Genomic DNA, 21,502 nt, shown 5'->3' on the forward strand with positions numbered 1-21,502 from the left:
ATCTCTTGTACTGTGTCTTCTCTTGTTCTGTCCAGTGCTTGGATATCTTCTCACCTCGCCAAGCTCACGAAAAGCAACAGCATTGTATATCCATCTCACGCCTTCTTTCCCCGTTTTATCTTCTCTGGTTCCGTCTTGGTTTCTTGGCGTCCTACCATCAACCATTCCCCATTCCTTCTCCCAGGCACTTCATAGAGCTCTCCATCCATTCTCTGCTGTCCTGTTTCTGTCCATTGCTTGGCTACCTTCTTGCCTGCTTGGCATGTAGAGCTCACAAAAAAGCAGACAAATTGTATATCCACCTCAAGTTCCTCTCGAGCCGCTTTATCCATTCTGTTTTTCCTGTCTTCTCTGGTTCTGCCTTGGTTTCTCTGCCTCTTACCCGCAACCATTCTCCATACCTCGCCTGGGGCCACTTCCTGGAGTTCTCCTCTCGTCTTCTATTGTCCTGTTTCTGTCTGTTACTTGAATATTTGCTGACCCTCCCGGCTTGCCAATTTCACAAAATACAGAAGCATTGTACTCTCCACCCCAAGTTCATCTCAAACCTTCTGTCTTCTCTGGTTTTGTCTTGGTTTCTGGCCTATTTTCTGGTTCTGTCTTGTTTCCTGGCCTCGTCTCTGGTTGTGTCTTGGTTTCTTGACCTCTTCTCTGGTTACGTCTTGGTTTCTTCTCTGGTTGCATCTTGGTTTCTTGGCCTCTTCTCTGGTTGCGTCTTGGTTTCTTGGCCTCATCTCTGGTTGCGTTTTGGTTTCTTGCCCTCTTCTCAGGATATGTCTTGGTTTCCTGTCCTCTTCTCTGGTTCTGTATTGTTTCCTGGCCTCGTCTCTGGTTGTGTCTTGGTTTCTTGACCTCTTTTCTGGTTGCGTCTTGGTTTCTTGGCCTCATTTCTGGTTGCGTTTTGGTTTCCTGTCCTCTTCTCTGGTTGTGTCTTGGTTTCCTGTCCTCTTCTCTGGTTGTGTCTTGGTTTCCTGGCCTCGTCTCTTGTTGTGTCTTGGTTTCTTGGCCTCTTCTCTGGTTGTGTCTTGGTTTCCTGGCCTCGTCTCTTGTTGCGTCTTGGTTTCTTGGCCTCATCTCTGGTTGCGTTTTGGTTTCCTGTCCTCTTCTCTGGTTGTGTCTTGGTTTCCTGTCCTCTTCTCTGGTTGTGTCTTGGTTTCCTGGCCTCGTCTCTTGTTGTGTCTTGGTTTCTTGGCCTCTTCTCTGGATATGTCTTGGTTTCCTGGCCTCGTCTCTAGTGATGGCCGAACGGTTCGCCCGGCGGTCGTTTCGCGGCGAATTTCCGACTTTCGCCGTCCGCGGGTTCGAACGCCTTTTTCCGTCGTTCGCCCCGGCGGACTTACGTGTTTAATGTATACAAGAACTTTAACCTTTCGTGACACGTTTATCATGTGTTACAGGACAACCAATTGAGACATGACAGCTCATGGACACTTGGACATTCCCCCTAACCTATAAATACACCCGATCCGGTGGCCATTTTACATTCTTTCTTCTGTCACTGTAGGGAAAGGATCCTGTGTGGAGTAGGGACAGAGAAAACGCTAGCTATTTGGTACACAAAAGTTCTTTTCAGGACTGGTATAGGTGTTAGGTCAGCAGCCTGAGTTTCTTTTGTCAGTTTAGATAAAGGGACAGAGCGCTGTATGCTGCTATTTTAGGGACAGCTCAGCCAGATTAGTCTTTCTTCATCATCATCATCATCATCATCATTAGCTGTTACTATCAGGTCCACAAAAGAGCTGTTCCAGCTAATCGTTCCAGCCTACTCTTTTTTGCCAATTTGTATAGGGACAGGCAGGAAGCAGTGTGTCAGGCAGTGAGGATAATTTTAAAGACTTGCTGTTACTATTAGTTCCACAAAGGTTCTTTTCAGGACTGGTATCAGTGGTACGGTAATAGGCTTGTACACGTATAATATTCTTTCTTCCAAATATAGAAAGAATATTATACTTGACTGCTGCCCTTCTGCTGCAGTCTGCTAATCATTCACAACTCACTTGTTCCACAAAGCTCTTTATCAGGACTGGTAACTTGGTCTGTCTAGGGTGCTACGGTACATAGGCTTGGGTGCGGTACAGTCTGCTGTTCTGTAAGGACCGCTATCGGTCCACAATACATAGGGTTGCCGTGCACTACTGCTGACCGCTGCCCTATACTGCAGCAGTCCTTCAGCGGTATAGGGACTGACGCACAGTCTGCTAAACACTAATACACAACCTGCTTGGTCCACAAAAGTTCTTATAAGGACTGGTAACTTGGTATAGGGTGCTACGGTACATAGGCCTGAGTGCAGTACAGTCTGCTGTTCTGTAAGGACCGCTATCGGTCCACAATACATAGGGTTGCCGTGCACTACTGCTGACCGCTGCCCTATACTGCAGCAGTCCTTCATTGGTATAGGGACTGACGTACAGTCTGCTAATCACTAACACACAACCTGCTTGGTCCACAAAAGTTCTTATAAGGACTGGTAACTTGGTATAGGGTGCTACGGTACATAGGCCTGAGTGCAGTACAGTCTGCTGTTCTGTAAGGACCGCTATCGGTCCACAATACATAGGGTTGCCGTGCACTACTGCTGACCGCTGCCCTATACTGCAGCAGTCCTTCATTGGTATAGGGACTGACGTACAGTCTGCTAATCACTAACACACAACCTGCTTGGTCCACAAAAGTTCTTATAAGGACTGGTAACTTGGTATAGGGTGCTACGGTACATAGGCCTGAGTGCGTTACAGTCTGCTGTTCTGTAAGGACCGCTATCGGTCCACAATACATAGGGTTGCCGTGCACTACTGCTGACCGCTGCCCTATACTGCAGCAGTCCTTCAGCGGTATAGGGACTGACGCACAGTCTGCTAAACACTAACACACAACCTGCTTGGTCCACAAAAGTTTTTATAAGGACTGGTAACTTGGTATAGGGTGCTACGGTACATAGGCCTGAGTGCAGTACAGTCTGCTGTTCTGTAAGGACCGCTATCGGTCCACAATACATAGGGTTGCCGTGCACTACTGCTGACCGCTGCCCTATACTGCAGCAGTCCTTCATTGGTATAGGGACTGACGTACAGTCTGCTAATCACTAACACACAACCTGCTTGGTCCACAAAAGTTCTTATAAGGACTGGTAACTTGGTATAGGGTGCTACGGTACATAGGCCTGAGTGCGTTACAGTCTGCTGTTCTGTAAGGACCGCTATCGGTCCACAATACATAGGGTTGCCGTGCACTACTGCTGACCGCTGCCCTATACTGCAGCAGTCCTTCATTGGTATAGGGACTGACGTACAGTCTGCTAATCACTAACACACAACCTGCTTGTTCCACAAAAGTTCTTATAAGGACTGGTAACTTGGTATAGGGTGCTACGGTACATAGGCTTGAGTGCGGTACAGTCTGCTGTTCTGTAAGGACCGCTATCGGTCCACAATAGATAGGGTTGACGTGCACCACTGCTGACCGCTGCCCTATACTGCAGCAGTCCTTCAGCGGTATAGGGACTGACGTACAGTCTGCTAAACACTAATACACAACCTGCTTGGTCCACAAAAGTTCTTATAAGGACTGGTAACTTGGTATAGGGTGCTACGGTACATAGGCTTGAGTGCGGTACAGTCTGCTGTTCTGTAAGGACCGCTATCGGTCCACAATAGATAGGGTTGACGTGCACCACTGCTGACCGCTGCCCTATACTGCAGCAGTCCTTCAGCGGTATAGGGACTGACGTACAGTCTGCTAAACACTAATACACAACCTGCTTGGTCCACAAAAGTTCTTATAAGGACTGGTAACTTGGTATAGGGTGCTACGGTACATAGGCTTGAGTGCGGTACAGTCTGCTGTTCTGTAAGGACCGCTATCGGTCCACAATAGATAGGGTTGACGTGCACCACTGCTGACCGCTGCCCTATACTGCAGCAGTCCTTCAGCGGTATAGGGACTGACGTACAGTCTGCTAAACACTAATACACAACCTGCTTGGTCCACAAAAGTTCTTATAAGGACTGGTAACTTGGTATAGGGTGCTACGGTACATAGGCTTGAGTGCGGTACAGTCTGCTGTTCTGTAAGGACCGCTATCGGTCCACAATAGATAGGGTTGACGTGCACCACTGCTGACCGCTCACCTATACTGCAGCAGTCCTTCAGCGGTATAGGGACTGACGTACAGTCTGCTAATCACTAACACACAACCTGCTTGTTCCACAAAAGTTCTTATAAGGACTGGTAACTTGGTATAGGGTGCTACGGTACATAGGCTTGAGTGCGGTACAGTCTGCTGTTCTGTAAGGACCGCTATCGGTCCACAATAGATAGGGTTGACGTGCACCACTGCTGACCGCTGCCCTATACTGCAGCAGTCCTTCAGCGGTATAGGGACTGACGTACAGTCTGCTAAACACTAATACACAACCTGCTTGGTCCACAAAAGTTCTTATAAGGACTGGTAACTTGGTATAGGGTGCTACGGTACATAGGCTTGAGTGCGGTACAGTCTGCTGTTCTGTAAGGACCGCTATCGGTCCACAATAGATAGGGTTGACGTGCACCACTGCTGACCGCTGCCCTATACTGCAGCAGTCCTTCAGCGGTATAGGGACTGACGTACAGTCTGCTAAACACTAATACACAACCTGCTTGGTCCACAAAAGTTCTTATAAGGACTGGTAACTTGGTATAGGGTGCTACGGTACATAGGCTTGAGTGCGGTACAGTCTGCTGTTCTGTAAGGACCGCTATCGGTCCACAATAGATAGGGTTGACGTGCACCACTGCTGACCGCTCACCTATACTGCAGCAGTCCTTCAGCGGTATAGGGACTAAGAGTTTTGTCACAGGGTCATTTAAAAAATGACATGCAGAGGAAGAGGCAGGCCCTTCCACAGGGGTGGTAGGGGTAGGGCAGGAGCAACAGGCTTGAGCCAAAGTGGGAAGTTGCAGAAGGTGCGTTCAATTACTTTAAAGGATGCACCAGACTTGGTTGAGTGGCTCGCTCAGCCTTACTCTTCTGCACCCTCCTCATCCTCTCGATCTGCACCCTCTTCTTCACTCTCTGCTATGTGCACCCCCAAAGACACTACCACCAACAACACGACCACCACCACCACCACCACATACCTTCCGCTTGAGTCACTGGAATTATTTTCCGATCCATATCAAGAGGACATTTCTGATGCGCAGCCACTCTTGGTATTGGATCAGGAAGAGGAGGTAGCAACAAGCGCTACTCAGCAGTCTGACGCCAGTACCCAGATCAGCCCAAGGAGGAGGTTGGTCCCCGGTGTTGCTGCCTACTCTACTTATAGCGGTGGGGAAGGTGACGTTGATGATGACGTGTCTAGTGATGTCACGTGGGTGCCCACAAGAGAGGAAGAGGAGGGGAGTTCAGAGGGAGATATGGACCAGCAGATAGGGAGGAGAAGCAGCAATGACTTACATTGCACAGCAGGGACAAAGCAGACTGCAAATGTATCAGGAGCGAGTCATCGACCATGTACGGTCACATCTGGCGCTCCCAGGACACCGGCACATGGCTCCGCAGTGTGGGCTTTTTTTAACGTGTCCGCTGCTGACAATAGCGTTGCCATCTGCAATCTTTGCAGTCAACGCGTTAGTCGCGGTAAGCCCAATACTCACCTAGGGACGACCGCCTTAAGAAGGCACATGAGCAGCCATCACCGAGCCCAGTGGGAGCAACGGAACACACAAAGCCACACTGCAGGCTCTCACCGTCCAGCCTCGTCTTCTACTTCTCCTTCTCCTCTCTCCTCACAATTGTCCTCCACTCCACCTTCCATCACGCCAAGCTCACATTTTTCTGCAAAAAGGCAGGCTTCCGTGGGCCTAATGTTTGAGCGTAAAAAAATGATGACGCCGGATAACCCTCTTGCCCAACGGTTGGCGGCTGGCTTGTCAGAACTCATAGCCCGCCAACTACTGCCATATAAACTGGTGGACTCGGAGGCCTTTCGCAAATTTGTGGCCATTGGAACACCACAATGGAAGGTCCCAGGAAGGAAGTATTTCTCAGAGAAGGGCATCCCAGAGCTATATGGCCATGTTCAGCGGCAAGTGAATGTATCTCTGGCACACAGTGTCGGTGCCAAGATACATCTGACCACAGACACGTGGTCTAGCAAACACGGGCAGGGAAGGTATATCAGTTTTACTGCCCACTGGGTGAACCTTCTGACGGCCGTCAAGCATGTAACCCGTGGCACCCGTGTAGATTTGGTTTTACCGCCACGGATTGCATGCAGGCCTGACTCTTCTTCTCCTCCTCCTACTCCATCCTCCTCCCTCTCCTCCTCAGCTGCCTCCTCCTTTTCCGCTGCTAGCGTCTCTTCCACTGCACCGCCCAAGCTCCCCAGAACCTATTCCACATGCCAGGTGAGACGTTGCCATGCCGTGCTGCGTCTGTTGTGCCTGGAAGCAAAGAGCCACACTGGCCCGGCACTCCTTTCAGCTTTGCGTTCACAGGCAGATGAGTGGCTAACACCGCTCAATTTGACAGTTGGTAAAGTGGTGTGTGACAACGGTGCCAATCTGCTTAGCGCATTGAAACAGGGCAAAATCACGCACGTGCCGTGCATGGCACACGTCTTAAACTTGGTCGTGCAGCGATTCCTTGTCAAATACCCTGGGGTCCAGGACATCTTGCGGCAGGCAAGGAAAATCTCGGCCCATTTCAGAAGATCTTACACGGCCATGGCTCGCCTTGCTGACATTCAGCGGCGACACCATCTGCCGGTCAGACGTCTTATTTGCGATTGCCCGACGCGATGGAACTCAACCTTCTATATGCTTGATAGGCTGCTCCAGCAGAAACGTGCAGTTAACGTCTACCTGTATGAACTCTGCGAAAGAAACGGTTCTGGGGAGCTGGGTTTTTTTTCACCGCGCCAGTGGCTGCTCATGCGCGACACATGCAGACTTCTGCGGCCATTTGAGGAGATCACCAAACTGGTCAGTCGCAGCCATGGCGCCATCAGTGACATGGTACCTTATGCCTTCTTTCTGGAGCGTGCATTGCGTCGTGTCATTGATCAGGCTGTGGAGGAGCAGGAGCGGGAAGATGAGGAAGTCGCAATGCTGGATGAATTCCCAGGGGGGGCTACTCTATCTGAGACAAGTCAACAACAGGAGTCTGATGAGGAGTCAGAGGAGGATGGTGCCGGGGCGGATGAGCAGGAGCAAGAAGAGCATGCTTTAAACCTTTCTGGGATCCCTGTTGTGCGAGGATGGGGAGAGGAGAATGAAGAGGACGACATTATCCTGGATGATGAGCAGGAGCCAGGCCACCACACCGCTTCCACTTTAGTGCAAATGGGGGCCTTCATGCTCCAGTGTTTTAATAGGGACCCCCGTATAAAAAGCATGAGGGTCAAGGACCAGTACTGGGTGGCAACGTACTTAGACCCCCGGTACAAACACAAAATGGCGGAAATGTTACCGCCGTCGCAGAGGGCTGTCAGAATGCAGCACTTCCAGGCCTTGCTTCGAGAAATGCTGCATTCTGCTTTTGCGTGCGCTGGCAGAGGAGCAATTCCCACTCCCAGAGAAGGATTTGCGGGTACCAATCCAACAGCGCCTGCAAGAAGAGGCCGGTTTGAAGATGTGTTGGTGACTTCGGATATGAGGTCATTCTTTCAGCCGACCCATCGACAGGTGTCATCCGGATCCAGCATCAGGGAACGCCTAGACCGTCAGGTGTCCGACTACATTGGGTTAACGGCCGATGTGGACGCTCTGAGGAGTGATGAACCCCTAGACTACTGGGTGGGCAGGCTTGACCTCTGGCCAGAGCTTGCCCAATTTGCAATCGAACTGTTGGCTTGCCCCTCATCCAGTGTCCTGTCCGAAAGGACGTTCAGCGCAGCAGGGGGGATTGTGACCGATAAGCGTACTCGCCTAGCTCACCACAGTGTTAACTACCTCACATTTCTAAAAATGAATGAGGCATGGATCTCGGAGGAATTCAACACATGTGATCAGTAGACCATGTATATGTCTATAAACAATTTTTGGAATCAAGCACACAGACCTTCTTAATTCATTTGGCTCACTTCCCTGACCCAAAAAAGCACACCGTACTATATGCCCCTACCCTCCTCTTTGAAGAGGTTGAGCGGTGTCATATTTCTACTGGGGCTGCTTATTATGAGGGGTTCCCACCATCCCTGTGCTGTGCTGACTTCCTCCTGGGTGTTCTTATTATGAGGGGCTCCCACCATCCCTGTGCTGTGCTGACTTCCTCCTGGGGGTTCTTATTATGAGGGGATCACACCATCCCTGTGCTGTGCTGACTTCCTCCTGGGGCTGCTTACGGTGCTGCTGTCAGCGCTGTATGTCACGGAGCTGCTGTCAGCGCTGTATGTCACGGAGCTGCTGTCAGCGCTGTATGTCACGGAGCTGCTGTCAGCGCTGTATGTCACGGAGCTGCTGTCAGCGCTGTATGTCACGGAGCTGCTGTCAGCGCTGTATGTCACGGAGCTGCTGTCAGCGCTGTATGTCACGGAGCTGCTGTCAGCGCTGTATGTCACGGAGCTGCTGTCAGCGCTGTATGTCACGGAGCTGCTGTCAGCGCTGTATGTCACGGAGCTGCTGTCAGCGCTGTATGTCACGGTGCTGCTGTCAGCGCTGTATGTCACGGAGCTGCTGTCAGCGCTGTATGTCACGGAGCTGCTGTCAGTGCTGTATGTCACGGAGCTGCTGTCAGCGCTGTATGTCACGGAGCTGCTGTCAGCGCTGTATGTCACGGAGCTGCTGTCAGCGCTGTATGTCACGGTGCTGCTGTCAGCGCTGTATGTCACGGAGCTGCTGTCAGCGCTGTATGTCACGGAGCTGCTGTCAGCGCTGTATGTCACGGAGCTGCTGTCAGCGCTGTATGTCACGGAGCTGCTGTCAGCGCTGTATGTCACGGTGCTGATGTCAGTGCTCTGTATTACGGTGCTGCTGTCAGTGCTCTGTATCTCCTGCACCCTCTTGTTTGCCTACCCTGGTCCCTGACCTTCCCTCTCCTCCATTGCCTTCATTAGCTCCATAGTCCTGAATTGTCAGAACAATTTCCCAAATAAAAAAAAAATGCTTGTAGTTATCGATCCCAAATTCACCTCATACATGTATTATGCTATTGTCCAGGTGGTGGGACTACGTGCTACCCCCTAATAATTACCCCGTGGCCGCAAATTCGACCTAAAGGTTTGCGAAATTCGCCTCCCATTGAAGTCAATGGAGCCCGCGGCGAACGGTCGTTTTCGCGAACGTTTGTGTCCGTTCGCGTTTCGCGTTCGCGAAACGTCCCGTCGGAAGTTCGTCCATCACTACTCGTCTCTTGCTGTGTCTTGGTTTCTTGGCCTCTTCTCTGGTTGTGTCTTGGTTTCTTGGCCTCTTTTCTGGTTGTGTCTTGGTTTCTTGGCCTCTTTTCTGGTTGTGTCTTGGTTTCTTGACCTTTTCTTTGGTTGTGTCTTAGTTTCTTGGGCTCTTCTCTAGTTGTGTCTTGGTTTCTTGACCTCTTCTCTGGATATGTCTTGGTTTCTTGGCCTCTTCTCTGGTTCTGTCTTGGTTTCTTGGCCTCTTCTCTGGCTGTGTCTTGGTTTCTTTGCATTACATGCAGAGAATCATATAGAGACCCTCCCCTATTCTGCTCTTGGTGGGGGGTGGGATGGGATATCCCTACCATTTCAGAGGAGGAATGGGACCAGGAAATACAGCAGTATATACCTACAGCAATTTCTTCTAGGGATAGACTTAATCAACTAAAATTCATCCATAGGGCATATTACACCCCTCAACAAACAGCTAGCCTGGATATATCCTAAATGCCACCAGGCGGTGGGGACGTACTGTATTTCCATATTATTTGGGACAGCCCAGTTTATTCAAGATTTCTGGAGGGTAGTGGATATAAATGCAGTTACCAATCCTTTGGTGACGTTGGATCCCAAGGTGCTCCTCCTTGGTATCACGGACTCACTGGCACAATCTACGAACACAAAATTGTTCTGGTTCTTTCTGTGTTTTAATGCTAGAAAGGTACTCCTACAAAACTGGAAGTTGGTTGCTCCACCTATGGTGGCCCAGTAGCGTATGCTAGTAGACACTGTGCTACCTCTATATGAACTTACATACATGTAAATGTCTCCAGAATTTCGGAGAAGTGTGGAACACGTGGATTACTGCTAGATCACTCAATCTTTAGATCCCTATCTCCTAATATGTGGGAAGGTGGAGCTCCTGATGAGGTTGGAGTGGGTTATAGATCCCGAGACCTGGGTCATAGAGAGGTGGTCATAATTGTTAGGAGTGGGCCATTGTCAGCGCCCCCCCCCCTGTCTTATTTAAGTTTCGTACAATTTGTATTTTTTTCCCTTATTGACCTTTGACCAAAAATGCAGAAGCGTTGTACTTTCCACCCACGGGTTCATCTCTTGGTTTCTTGGCCTCTTTTCTGGTTCCGCCTTGGTTTCTCAACCTTTTACCCTCAGCCATTCCACATACCTCCCCCTGACCGCTTCATGGCGTGTTTTCCATTCTTCCTCTGCTGCCCTCTTTCTGTCCATTGCTTGGATATCTTCTTACCTGCCTGGCATGCCAAGCTCACGCAAAGCAAAAGCCTCCTTGCTGTCCACCCCGCGTTCCTCTCAAGCGTTCTTTCTTCCGTTCTTTCTCTTTCCATCTTCTCTGGCTCCGACTTGATTTCCTGGCTTCTTCTCCGGTTCTGTCTTGGCTTCTTGTATTTTTAACCCTCAACTATTTGGTATACCTCTTCCTGGCCGCTCCATGGACTTCTCCATTCTTCCCTTTGCCGTCCTGTTTCTGCCCATCGCTTGGATGTCTTCTCACCCAGCCCAGCCCTCCTGAACTAGACTCTCGCCCTCTTAAGTCCATCAGCTGATGTATGGCTGAATCAGAGGCCCGTGAATGTAAATGGCTTTCTTCATGAATTGTGATTACAACCCAAACTCTCAACCTCGGCTGAACAATGTCCCCCCCCCCCCATCACTTACCCCCCTATTCACTTCATCCATAAAGCTAACCCAACATTTCACCCCCCATACTGTGTCGTGTTCCCGGTCATCCCATCTCGGGTTCATCTTCTAATCTTTGTCATTCTGTCTCCAGAGAGGCTCCAACTACGGCTCCCTGCTCACCATGGATGGTCAGTTCCAGGTTTACGCCAAGACGGCGTACTACAAGGTAAATGTATTTTGTTGGAATATCGGACAGATGGGCGGTGGAGATGATGGGAACGGGAGAGTTGTCACCGGATAGTAGAGCGGCGCTGTAATAAATGTCATTCCTCGGAGGGCGACTTCCAGGATCCGGCACAGCTGGTCCCATCATCTTACCGATGACCTTTCATGGCAGACATAATTGGTGGTTTGGTATTTCCTGTCACAGTCATTCCTTCTCTTCTCGTCCTCCAGGGTAACGTGGTCGCTGTGAAGTACCTGAACCACAAGCGCATTGAGCTGACGCGGAAGGTTCTCTTCGAGCTGAAATATGTGAGTCCCGAGCCTCTGATTAACGATTCAAAGCGACCCGCCGCAAATCCCAACCTTCGTGTCATTGGACTCCGGGAGTCGGAAGATCCTCAATGTGTCCCGGGTTCCCCAACTTCTCCTCCCTCTAGAACAGGAGTCCCCAAACTCTTCTGTATGAGGGCCACATTGTATACAAATATTCCTGGACCAAACAAAATCATCTTTATCCCACCCTACATCAGGGTCCCCATCAGAGTCCCACCTTACCTCAGGGTCCTCATCAGAGTCCCACCCTACATCAGGGTCCCCATCAGAGTCCCACCTTACATCAGGGCCCCCATCAGAGTCCCACCCTACATCAGGGTCCCCATCAGAGTCCCACCTTACCTCAGGGTCCTCATCAGAGTCCCACCCTACATCAGGGTCCCCATCAGAGTCCCACCTTACATCAGGGCCCCCATCAGAGTCCCACCCTACATCAGGGTCCCCATCAGAGTCCCACCCTGCATCAGGGTCCCCATCAGATTCTCACCTTACCTCAGGGTCCCCATCAGAGTCCCACCCTACATCAGGGTCCCCATCAGATTCCCACCTTACCTCAGGGTCCCCATCAGAGTCCCACCCTACATCAGGGTCCCCATCAGATTCCCACCTTACCTCAGGGCCCCCATCAGAGTCCCACCTTACATCAGTGTCCCCATTAGAGTCCCACCTTACATCAGGGTCCCCATTAGAGTCCCACCTTACATCAGGGTCCCCATCAGAGCCCCCTTACATTGGGGTCCCCATCAGACTCTCTCTTACATCAGGGCCCCCATCAGAGCCCCCTTACATTGGGGGCCCCATCAGACTCTCTCTTACATCAGAGTCCCCCTTACATCAGGGTCCCCATCATAGTCCTTCTTACATCAGGGTCTCCATCAGACTCCCTCTTACATCAGGGTCCCCACCAGAGTCCCCCCTTTCGTCAGGGTCCCCACCAGAGTCCCCCTTACATCAGGGTCCCCACCAGAGTCACTCTTACATCAGGGTTCCCCATCAGACTCCCTCTTAAATCAGGGACCCCATCAGAATCCCCCTTACATCAGGGCCCCCACCAGAGTCCCCCTTACATCAGGGACCCCATCAGAATCCCCCTTACATCAGGGTTCCCCATCAGACTCCCTCTTAAATCAGGGACCCCATCAGAATCCCCCTTACATCAGGGCCTCCACCAGAGTCCCCCTTACATCAGGGACCCCATCAGAATCCCCCTTACATCAGGGCCCCCACCAGAGTCCCCCTTACATCAGGGCCCCCACCAGAGTCCCACCTTTCGCCAGATAGAAGGAGGTGTGTGGGTGGGTGGACTCTTCTATACGCTGCACATACTGTGATAAGTCCCGCCCTCCATTACACAATCACCCACCCCCCCTCATTGGTCGGATGGGTCCCGATGGGGAAATTTGTGAACTTTCCAGGCTGCATTCATTTGGAATTGTTTTCTCTCCAGCTGTTGGGCTCCGCCTCTGGCCTTGGCATCTGGGGGCCATCCTGCGGCTGACTCTTCCTTGGCCCTGGGGGGGGGGGGGGTCGCAGGAATCGCTGCTGACAGGACACAAATCGCTCGCTAAACATAAACAGCTTTTGTTTGTTATCATTTTTTATGGAGCGGCTACACAGAGGACAGGGGTGGGGGGGGGCTAAACACAGGGCTAGGGGTAGGGGGCTAAACAAAAGGATGGGGGTAGGGGGGCTACACACAGGGTAGTGGGGCAACACTCAGGGCAGGGGTAGGAGGGCTACACACAGGGCCAGCATAGGGGGGCTTCACATAGGGCTGGGGGTATGGGGCTACACACAGGGTGGGAGTAGGGGGGAAGAGGGGTAGGAGGGCTACACACAGGACGGGGGTATGGGGTTACACACAGGGTGGGGGCAGGGGGGAAGAGGGGTAGGGGGGCTACACACAGGGTGGGGGGTATAAGGGCTACACACAGGGCTGGAGGTAGTTTTTGGGAAGCTATCTACAGCCCCCCTGCCAGCCCCTCTCACTAGCCCATGATCTGCCTGCATTGCAAAGAGAAACTCAGAGACCCAGTGATGACATCACCGGGTATAAACTATGTAATGAAAAGATTTTATTGATACATGTGATTAATATGTAGATGAGGGGGGAGGGGTTATGTAAGCAGATTAAACTTCAGCTTTAACCCTTTCCTGGAGGTGGCGGTCTCCGAAGAGTCACACCCCTCCCCGTTCTCTTCTCCGTCTGCGCCCCACTCTGTAACATTCTCTGCGTCCTTCACTCTCGCTCTCCTCCTCCTTCGCTCCCGCTCGCCTCCTCCTTCGCTTTCGCTCGCCTCCTCCTTCGCTCTCGCTCGCCTCCTCCTTCGCTTTCGCTCGCCTCCTCCTTCGCTCCCGCTCGCCTCCTCCTTCGCTTTCGCTCGCCTCCTCCTTCGCTTTCGCTCGCCTCCTCCTTCGCTCCCGCTCGGCTCCTCCTTCGCTGTCGCTCGCCTCCTTCGCTCCCACTCGCCTCCTCCTTCGCTCTCGCTCGCATCCTTCACTCTCGCTCTCCTCCTCCTTCGCTCCCGCTCGCCTCCTCCTTCGCTCTCGCTCGCCTCCTCCTTCGCTTTCGCTCGCCTCCTCCTTCGCTCTCGCTCGCCTCCTCCTTCGCTTTCGCTCGCCTCCTCCTTCGCTTTCGCTCGCCTCCTCCTTCGCTCTCGCTCGCCTCCTTTTTCGCTCCCCCTCGCCTCCTCCTTTGCTCTCGCTTGCCTCCTTTTTCGCTCCCCCTCGCCTCCTCCTTCGCTTTCGCTCGCCTCCTCCTTCGCTCTCGCTCGCCTCCTCCTTTGCTCTCGCTTGCCTCCTTTTTCGCTCCCCCTCGCCTCCTCCTTCGCTCTCGCTCTCCTCCTCCTTCGCTCCCGCTCGCCTCCTCCTTCGCTCTCGCTCGCCTCCTCCTTCGCTCCTGCTCGCCTCCTCCTTCGCTCTCGCTTGCCTCCTTTTTCGCTCCCCCTCGCCTCCTCCTTCGCTCTCGCTTGCCTCCTTTTTCGCTCCCCCTCGCCTCCTCCTTCGCTCTCGCTCGCCTCCTTCACTCTTGCTCGCCTCCTCCTTTGCTTTCACTCGCCTGCTTCACTCTCGCTCACCTCCTCCTTTGCTCGCCTCCTTCTTCGCTCTCGCTCGCCTCCTTCACTCTTGCTCGCCTCCTGCTTTGCTTTCACTCGCCTCCTTCACTCTCGCTCCCCTCCTTCGCTCCCGCTCTCCTCCTCCTTTGCTCCCACTCACCTCCTCCTTCGCTCTCGCTCGCCTCCTTCACTCTCGCTCGCCTCCTCCTTTGCTCGCCTCCTCCTTCGCTCTCGCTCGCCTCCTTCACTCTTGCTCGCCTCCTCCTTCGCTTTCACTCGTCTCCTTCGCTATCGCTCGCCTCCTTCGCTCCCGCTTGCCTCCTCCTTTGCTCTCGCTCGCCTTCTTCACTTCCGCTCGCCTCCTCCTTCACTCCCGCTCGCCTCCTCCTTCACTCCTGCTCGCCTCCTCCTTTGCTCTCGCTCGCCTCCACTTTCGCTCGCCTCCTTCACTCCCGCTCGCCTCCTCCTTCACTCCTGCTCGCCTCCTCCTTTGCTCTCGCTCGCCTCCACTTTTGCTCGCCTCCTTCGCTCCCGCTCGCCCCCTCCTTCGCTCTCGGTAATGTTATTTTTTGGGCCCGGGTATTAATCAGAACATTGGCTGACATTTCCCCGGTGATCACAGAACCCCTCCTCCTTCTCCACAGACGGACTGCCGAAGTAATCTGTCCGCACTTAATTCAGGGCCATCACCGAATATTACCACATCTCAGGGGGAACACATTTATTTCTGGAGAAATGTGAAGGTTATGTCGGGCATTAAAGGGGACCAGCGGCTGGGGAGGGACCGCTGGCAAACCCCAAATCTTTCATTCAGTCCATTTATATTCTGGGAGAGGAAGAACAAATGAGAGCGCCGGGCAGCCATCCAATAATGAAAGTGAGACTAAAGATTATTCGCCATGCTGAATAATTAGAAGTTGTGCTTTCCAGTGGAGATTGCTCAGCAGTGGCGGTCAGGAGATCACATGATTTTTCCAGCTCATTGATTGGGGGTGGGGGTGATGGTCTTGAGGAAGTCACTGGGGATGAGGGCCCTGAGGAAGTCACTGATAGTGACAATCCTGAGGAAGTCACTGAGGGCGACAGTCCTGATAAAGTCACTGGGGGTGACAGTCTTGAGGAATTCACTGAGTTTGACAGTCCTGAGGAAGTCACTGATAGTGACAATCCTGAGGAAGTCACTGAGGGCGACAGTCCTGATAAAGTCACTGGAGGTGACAGTCCTGAGGAAGTCATTGAGGGTGACAGTCCTGAGGAAGTCACTGGGGTGACAATTCTGAGGAAGTCACTGAAGGTGACAGTTCTGAGGAAGTCACTGTGGTGACAGTTCTGAGGAAGTCACTGAGGGCGACAGTTCTGAGGAAATCACTGAGGGTGGCAGTTTTAAAGGAAGTCACTGGGGGTGACAGTCCTGAGGAAGTCACTGGGGGTGACAGTCCTGAGGAATTTACTGGGGGTGACAGTCCTGAGCAAGTTACTGGGGGTGACAGTCCTGAAGAAGACACTGGGGGTAACAGTCCTGAGGAAGTCACTGGGGTGAGAGTTATGAGGAAGTCACTTGGGATAACAGTCCTGAGGAAGACACTGGGGGTGACGGTCCTGAGGAAGGAAGTCACTGGGGGTGACGGTCCTGAGGAAGACACTGAGGGTGACAGTCGTAAGGAAATCACTGGTTGTGACAGTTCTGGGGAAGTCAATAGGGGATACAGTTCTGGGGAAACCACTGGGGGTGACAGTCCTGGGGAGTCACTGAGGGTGACAGTCCTGAGGAAGTCACTGGGGGTGACGGTCCTGAGGAAGTCACTGGGGGTGACGGTCCCGAGGAAGTCACTGGGGGTGACGGTCCTGAGGAAGTCACTGGGGGTGACGGTCCCGAGGAAGTCACTGGGGGTGACGGTCTTGAGGAATACACTGAGGGTGACAGTCGTGAGGAAATCACTGGTTGTGACAGTTCTGGGGGTGACAGCCCTGAAGAAGACACTGATGGTGACAGTTCTGAGGAGGTCACTGAAGGTGACAGTCCTAATGAAGTCACTGGGGATGACAGTCCCGAGAAAGTCACTGAGGGTGACAGCCGCTGTGTTAATGTTCTGATAGGTTCCCTTTAACTTCAAGGAGATGTGGGAGGGCGGGGCAGTGACACAGAGAGGGGGTATGAAGGAAGATTTGACCATTATATAAGGAAGGGATCTGACCAATTATCATCTCCATTGCAGATGAGGGACGTCCAGAACGAACATCTGACCCGATTTGTCGGGGCGTGTATAGACCCCCCCAACATCTGTATACTGACCGAATACTGCCCCCGGGGGAGCCTGCAGGTGAGTATTCCACCCTGAGATCTGCAGAGCATCGCTCCCTCCCCTCCCCCTCCTGACAGACCCATATTGATAAACTGCAGAGCATTGCTCCCTCCCCTCCCCCTCCTGACAGACCCATATTGATATATTCTGCAGAGCGTTGCTCCCTCCCCCTCCTGACAGACCCATATTGATATATTCTGCAGAGCGTTGCTCCCTCCCCCTCCTGACAGACCCATATTGATATATTCTGCAGAGCGTTGCTCCCTCCCCCTCCTGACAGACCCATATTGATATATTCTGCAGAGCATTGCTCCATGGTTGTACGTTTCCTCTGCAGGATATTCTGGAGAATGAGAGTATTACTCTGGACTGGATGTTCCGATATTCGTTGATAAATGACATTGTGAAGGTAAGGCCCGACCTCCCTCCTCAGAATTCTCATCACGTTATCAATCAGGATAAACCTTAATTAGCAATAATCAATGTAATCCTCATCAGTCCCCCTAATGAATGTTCAGACTATTAAGAAACCATTAAAGCTTTATTCTCTGGTGAACCTCACTGGGGGAGGACAGCAGGGACACAGTGTAGACCGGGGACATAGAACCTCACTGGGGGAGGACAGCAGGGACACAGTGTAGACCGGGGACATAGAACCTCACTGGGGGAGGACAGCGGGGGCACGGTGTAGACAGAGGACATAGAACCTCACTGGGGGAGGACAGCAGGGGCACAGTGTAGACAGGGGACATAGAACCTCACTGGGGGAGGACAGCAGGGGCACAGTGTAGACAGGGGACATAGAACCTCACTAGGGGAGGACAGCAGGGACACAGTGTAGACAGGGGACATAGAACCTCACTGGGGGAGGACAGCAGGGGCACAGTGTAGACAGGGGACATAGAACCTCACTAGGGGAGGACAGCAGGGACACAGTGTAGACAGGGGACATAGAACCTCACTGGGGGAGGACAGCAGGGGCACAGTGTAGACAGGGGACATAGAACCTCACTGGGGGAGGACAGCAGGGGCACAGTGTAGACCGGGGACATAGAACCTCACTGGGGGAGGACAGCAGGGGCACAGTGTAGACAGAGGACATAGAACCTCACTGGGGGAGGACAGCAGGGACACAGTGTAGACAGGGGACATAGAACCTCACTGGGGGAGGACAGCAGGGGCACAGTGTAGACAGAGGACATAGAACCTCACTGGGGGAGGACAGCAGGGACACAGTGTAGACAGAGGACATAGAACCTCACTAGGGGAGGACAGCAGGGACACAGTGTAGACAGGGGACATAGAACCTCACTGGGGGAGGACAGCAGGGACACAGTGTAGACAGAGGACATAGAACCTCACTGGGGGAGGACAGCAGGGGCACAGTGTAGACAGGGGACATAGAACCTCACTGGGGAGGACAGCAGGGACACAGTGTAGACAGAGGACATAGAACCTCACTGGGGGAGGACAGCAGGGGCACAGTGTAGACAGGGGACATAGAACCTCACTGGGGGAGGACAGCAGGGACACAGTGTAGACCGGGGACATAGAACCTCACTGGGGGAGGACAGCAGGGGCACAGTGTAGACAGGGGACATAGAACCTCACTGGGGGAGGACAGCAGGGGCACAGTGTAGACAGAGGACATAGAACCTCACTGGGGGAGGACAGCAGGGGCACAGTGTAGACAGGGGACATAGAACCTCAATGGGGAGGACAGCAGGGACACAGTGTAGACAGAGGACATAGAACCTCACTGGGGGAGGACAGCAGGGGCACAGTGTAGACAGGGGACATAGAACCTCAATGGGGAGGACAGCAGGGACACAGTGTAGACAGAGGACATAGAACCTCACTGGGGGAGGACAGCAGGGGCACAGTGTAGACAGGGGACATAGAACCTCACTGGGGGAGGACAGCAGGGGCACAGTGTAGACCGGGGACATAGAACCTCACTGGGGGAGGACAGCAGGGGCACAGTGTAGACAGAGAACATAGAACCTCACTGGGGGAGGACAGCAGGGACACAGTGTAGACAGAGGACATAGAACCTCACTGGGGGAGGACAGCAGGGGCACAGTGTAGACAGAGGACATAGAACCTCACTGGGGGAGGACAGCAGGGACACAGTGTAGACAGAGGACATAGAACCTCACTAGGGGAGGACAGCAGGGACACAGTGTAGACAGGGGACATAGAACCTCACTGGGGGAGGACAGCAGGGACACAGTGTAGACAGAGGACATAGAACCTCACTGGGGAGGACAGCAGGGACACAGTGTAGCCCGGTGACATAGAACCTCACTGGGGGAGGACAGCAGGGACACAGTGTAGACAGAGGACATAGAACCTCACTGGGGGAGGACAGCAGGGGCACAGTGTAGACAGAGGACATAGAACCTCACTGGGGGAGGACAGCAGGGGCACGGTGTAGACAGAGGACATAGAACCTCACTGGGGGAGGACAGCAGGGGCACAGTGTAGACAGAGGACATAGAACCTCACTAGGGGAGGACAGCAGGGACACAGTGTAGACAGAGGACATAGAACCTCACTGGGGAGGACAGCAGGGACACAGTGTAGACAGAGGACATAGAACCTCACTGGGGAGGACAGCAGGGACACAGTGTAGACAGAGGACATAGAACCTCACTAGGGGAGGACAGCAGGGACACAGTGTAGACAGAGGACATAGAACCTCACTGGGGAGGACAGCAGGGACACAGTGTAGACAGAGGACATAGAACCTCACTAGGGGAGGACAGCAGGGGCACAGTGTAGACCGGGGACATAGAACCTCACTGGGGGAGGACAGCAGGGGCACAGTGTAGACAGAGAACATAGAACCTCACTGGGGGAGGACAGCAGGGACACAGTGTAGACAGAGGACATAGAACCTCACTGGGGGAGGACAGCAGGGGCACAGTGTAGACAGAGGACATAGAACCTCACTGGGGGAGGACAGCAGGGACACAGTGTAGACAGAGGACATAGAACCTCACTAGGGGAGGACAGCAGGGACACAGTGTAGACAGGGGACATAGAACCTCACTGGGGGAGGACAGCAGGGACACAGTGTAGACAGAGGACATAGAACCTCACTGGGGAGGACAGCAGGGACACAGTGTAGCCCGGTGACATAGAACCTCACTGGGGGAGGACAGCAGGGACACAGTGTAGACAGAGGACATAGAACCTCACTGGGGGAGGACAGCAGGGGCACAGTGTAGACAGAGGACATAGAACCTCACTGGGGGAGGACAGCAGGGGCACGGTGTAGACAGAGGACATAGAACCTCACTGGGGGAGGACAGCAGGGGCACAGTGTAGACAGAGGACATAGAACCTCACTAGGGGAGGACAGCAGGGACACAGTGTAGACAGAGGACATAGAACCTCACTGGGGAGGACAGCAGGGACACAGTGTAGACAGAGGACATAGAACCTCACTGGGGAGGACAGCAGGGACACAGTGTAGACAGAGGACATAGAACCTCACTAGGGGAGGACAGCAGGGACACAGTGTAGACAGAGGACATAGAACCTCACTAGGGGAGGACAGCAGGGGCACAGTGTAGACAGAGGACATAGAACCTCACTAGGGGAGGACAGCAGGGGCACAGTGTAGACAGGGGACATAGAACCTCACTGGGGGAGGACAGCAGGGACACAGTGTAGACAGGGGACATAGAACCTCACTAGGGGAGGACAGCAGGGGCACAGTGTAGACAGAGGACATAGAACCTCACTGGGGAGGACAGCAGGGACACAGTGTAGACAGAGGACATAGAACCTCACTAGGGGAGGACAGCAGGGGCACAGTGTAGACCGGGGACATAGAACCTCACTGGGGGAGGACAGCAGGGGCACAGTGTAGACAGAGAACATAGAACCTCACTGGGGGAGGACAGCAGGGACACAGTGTAGACAGAGGACATAGAACCTCACTGGGGGAGGACAGCAGGGGCACAGTGTAGACAGAGGACATAGAACCTCACTGGGGGAGGACAGCAGGGACACAGTGTAGACAGAGGACATAGAACCTCACTAGGGGAGGACAGCAGGGACACAGTGTAGACAGGGGACATAGAACCTCACTGGGGGAGGACAGCAGGGACACAGTGTAGACAGAGGACATAGAACCTCACTGGGGAGGACAGCAGGGACACAGTGTAGCCCGGTGACATAGAACCTCACTGGGGGAGGACAGCAGGGACACAGTGTAGACAGAGGACATAGAACCTCACTGGGGGAGGACAGCAGGGGCACAGTGTAGACAGAGGACATAGAACCTCACTGGGGGAGGACAGCAGGGGCACGGTGTAGACAGAGGACATAGAACCTCACTGGGGGAGGACAGCAGGGGCACAGTGTAGACAGAGGACATAGAACCTCACTAGGGGAGGACAGCAGGGACACAGTGTAGACAGAGGACATAGAACCTCACTGGGGAGGACAGCAGGGACACAGTGTAGACAGAGGACATAGAACCTCACTGGGGAGGACAGCAGGGACACAGTGTAGACAGAGGACATAGAACCTCACTAGGGGAGGACAGCAGGGACACAGTGTAGACAGAGGACATAGAACCTCACTAGGGGAGGAC

At 53.1% G+C, this 21,502-nt stretch overlaps 1 protein-coding gene across 1 annotated transcript in view; it reads left to right on the forward strand.

Annotated features, from left to right (window-relative positions):
• Positions 1-21,502, forward strand: part of LOC143973851 (atrial natriuretic peptide receptor 1-like) — a 157,559-nt gene that overhangs the window by 112,666 nt on the left and 23,391 nt on the right. The window contains exons 9-12 of the mRNA XM_077474711.1: positions 11,128-11,202; positions 11,433-11,510; positions 16,807-16,911; positions 17,231-17,302. Of these exons, the coding sequence (XP_077330837.1) occupies positions 11,128-11,202; positions 11,433-11,510; positions 16,807-16,911; positions 17,231-17,302 (330 nt within the window). The remainder of the gene's footprint in view (positions 1-11,127; positions 11,203-11,432; positions 11,511-16,806; positions 16,912-17,230; positions 17,303-21,502) is intronic.

Source organism: Lithobates pipiens, unplaced genomic scaffold (genome assembly GCF_037356315.1).
Source record: "Lithobates pipiens isolate NorthernLeopardFrog02 unplaced genomic scaffold, aLitPip1_a1.2 Scaffold_124, whole genome shotgun sequence".
NCBI lineage: Eukaryota > Metazoa > Chordata > Amphibia > Anura > Ranidae > Lithobates > Lithobates pipiens.